This window comes from Musa acuminata, chromosome BXJ2-8, assembly GCF_036884655.1.
Source record: "Musa acuminata AAA Group cultivar baxijiao chromosome BXJ2-8, Cavendish_Baxijiao_AAA, whole genome shotgun sequence".
Lineage (NCBI taxonomy): Eukaryota > Viridiplantae > Streptophyta > Magnoliopsida > Zingiberales > Musaceae > Musa > Musa acuminata.
This window is the reverse complement of record NC_088345.1, coordinates 42,510,887-42,514,318: the sequence shown is the minus strand read 5'-3', so window position 1 is coordinate 42,514,318 and position 3,432 is coordinate 42,510,887. Positions and strand designations below refer to the sequence as shown.

Below are 3,432 nucleotides of genomic sequence, written 5' to 3'. Positions count from 1 at the left end.
GCCTAATGGCTCTACCTTAACTACAAAATGACTGTGAACATGTTATTACTAAAACAAAATATAGTGCGATAACCAAGAATATCCCTTATAAGGATTCAAAGGATCTTCTCCGATGATGATGCATTGTTATTCTCTTGACACTTAAAAAAAGTTATATGATATCATAAAGGAGAATAAAACACCCAAACCATCTAATCCCTTTTATTTATGAGCCATCACCATGTCGAGATAATTTTACTTGAGCAGAAGACCTTTGTTTTGTATATACACTGTGATAATAAACGATGTTCAACCCTGTCCTAATGATATCTTGGAAGCCTCCCGACTTGAACTTCAATGTAATACTTGATAAGACATATTTTGAGTCTAAGATACATCATAATCAATGCCTCGTGTTAGGTCAGAATCCGTACCAAAGCGTTGCTCGGCGCTCGGCACGTCTCGTCCCTAGAATCTCGGGATGGCATCGCCCCCAAGACACGATAAGTCAGAATCCATACCAAGACACTATTTGGCACGTCCACCATGTCAACCCATGTACGACCGACCCTTAGATAGTAGTATAAAGACCTCTGGCCGGCGTCTGACCCAAGGGAGAAAAACCATTGCACCCACAACTGACTTGCTCGTCGGAGGTGCCAAAGTCGGGAATCACCCGACGAAGGCCTTTTTGCAGGAAAATGATCACCCCGAGCCACGAGCGCCTCGGCTTGGAAATCGCTACCCAGTGAAGGAGGGCGAGCTGTCATCTATCCCGGGAATGGAGAGACGCAGCTCGACACAGACGACGCTCGGACCAAGAAACGGTGACCAACATCTCGTCGCGAAGGCCCGACCTACCTTGGCGTCCAGCTCAGCTGATAGAGAACTCCAGATATCGGCCCGTGGACCTAACCATGCTGACTCACCAGCCGTAGTACTTTTGTTCACCAACAATACTAAAAATCTAATCATTAAACTTTTAGCAATATGAAAGTATCTTAGCCCATCTCAATCTTTATCCTACACAAACAATTTTTTTTTTTTCTGGCAGTAGCATCTTATTATTCCAATATTTTGCTGTTCTTCTCTTCATTCCTCATGCATTTTGTTTTATTATTTTCCTTGGAATTCACCCTTTTTCCAAGAAAATAAATTTAAAAAAGAGGTATTAGCATAAGAAATAATAATATGTGAAGGTCTCCCCAAAGCTACAAAAGCTGAGTACTTCCCATTAAATGCCAACATAAATATGTTGCTCGGAAGTACATAAAGTGAGGCACTTCTTATCTACTATCAATGTCTTCTTCCACATTTTTTAAAGCTCCTCCCCTTCCGCCATTAATCCCCACCACATCTCTAATTAATCTCCTCGCATCCCTCCATGGACATAAAATTGATGTGCACATGGGGGCTTCACACCATCTAATGCCTAGTTCTATAAATGACCCATTATTTAACCACATTCCTCATTAACTTACCTACTGCTCCAGTAATGAGACCTCTCCAAGGTCAGCACTACTTTTAATTCTCACTTCCTCGACCTTAATCGTGATGAATGGTGGAAACTTTTGAGATCTCATCCTTCTTTCAACACCATTGACTTAGTCTTGGATGCGCCACCTTTGTTGCTTCTAAGATCTCATCCATTGAGCTTTGGATAACACCTTAGAGAAGTAGAGAGGATGGTGTCTTTAAGGTTTGCTCGCATGCATGCATCAAACAAAGGACATTAATGTATGCTTATCTCTTGGTGGGGGAGAGGAGACAAATGTGTTGTAGAGCTACACGTCCTTCGTATCTTCATTAAATTGGCAGTAAATGAGCATTTGCTGAGGGCTGTATATTTTAAGCCCCATGCATTAAGTTAACCCGTCTCGCATTCATGGCCATTGGCCATATCACTTTCTTCTCTCATCACCAACAAGAAAAGGGCAAAACCCTACACTATATTTCTTATCATATATATATATATATATATATATATATATATATATATATATATATATATTAGTATTTGTTGTTTTGTGATGAAGACAAGCGATTGACCTCTACAAAGCTCTTATATAATGCATTCATGGTGGTGTAGCTTCCACTGCTTGCTGCTAAGGAACACCCGTAGAAGCCACTCTTCTTCGCCATTGTCGGGTTCCAGAGCTGCTGCAGGTTGGTGACATGCGACTGTTCGAGGTTGGCATCGGTAACTCGAACTATTGAGCGTTATGGAGTACTGTTGTTTGTGGTCGCAGATAGGGTTTAGGGTGTTCGATAGAAGGACGACGATGAGCCGCCGCAGAGGCCAGAAGGTGGACCTGAAGCTGAACCTGGCGCCGCCGCCGCCGACGAGAGGGGACACGTCGAGAAGGGCGGCTGCCGCCGCTGTCAGCGACGGGGAGTCCTCGCTGAGCTCGTGCCTGTCGTCCGACGCCGACAGCCCCGAAGCGACGTCGTCGATGGTGCTCGCCGCCTGCCCCCGGTGCCTCATGTACGTCATGCTCTCCGAGGATGACGCCAGGTGTCCCAAGTGCAAGAGCGCCGTCCTCCTCGACTTCCTCCACGACTCCACCACCACCAAGACGACCAGGAAGCCCTGAACTCAGCCACAGCGGGCCGAGTCATCGTTCTTTACTGCGTCTCCTGGTCTTCTTCCTTGGCCGTCTCTCCTCTCTGTGCTCGTTCTCCTTGTCTTCTCTTTGAAGGTGATGTTAAAGCTGCAATCTTTACTGCCTCACGTTCTTGATGTTGAACGTGGAGAAGTGGGGTATGATTTATGGGTTTCTTAGTTGGGGACGCAAAGCCATAAGAACATAAATTAATGCTATGATAATTGTGGTAGTTGAGAATCGATGAGGATAGTAATTATGATAACACTCGGTTGACGTCAGATGACATCTCACGCAATAGCACCTAGTCAATACAGATCGGAACGTCGATCGAGGCGCATTAACATCCTGCCAAAGCTCAATTCTTCACGCCACGCCAACACAAAGTCAGACGCTACCAGCCTGCCCCCTGCAAGCGAGCAGCTTAGGAAGCAGTAAGCTTCCCTATAAATACCCTCTCGTTCATCAAGGGGGGAGGGACAGACACACAAAAATACTTCTTCATCTGAAACCCCCTCCACATTTGCTAACATTATCGTCGGAGGGGTCGGGCCGAGCGCCTCGGCCCGACCTTTGTGCAGGTGCAAAGCCGAATGTCCCCTCCGGACATGCAGGCGAGGAGTTCCTGTTGGGAAATCATGGGGGCGACATCACATGCGCAGCGGAAGAACAAGAAAACATAATCCCCGATTCCCAAAAAGATGTTCGTCGTCGTGCGAAGATTGGTGCGCAAAAATCCGCGAAACATGAAACTGCGTATAGAGTAGATTGTGTTACCTAGGGAGATCGTATATCCCTATTTCCTTGCAGATCCTTAGGAGAGGGTAAAAGAGGTCAAGTGTCCTCCTCT

The 3,432-nt window shown here is 45.8% G+C and overlaps 1 protein-coding gene across 1 annotated transcript; it reads left to right on the top strand.

The window, feature by feature from the left end:
- The first annotated feature begins 2,201 nt into the window (after nt 1-2,201).
- Nucleotides 2,202-2,573, top strand: LOC103994713 (protein GL2-INTERACTING REPRESSOR 1). The gene has a single exon (XM_018830199.2). The coding sequence runs from the start codon at nt 2,202-2,204 to the stop codon at nt 2,571-2,573; it is 372 nt and encodes a 123-aa protein (XP_018685744.2).
- Nucleotides 2,574-3,432: the final 859 nt, after the last annotated feature.

Excerpts from the sequence above, each read along its gene's own strand:
- LOC103994713 (XM_018830199.2), top strand. The coding sequence starts at position 2,202 with ATGGAGTACTGTTGTTTGTGGTCGCAGATAGGGTTTAGGGTGTTCGAT.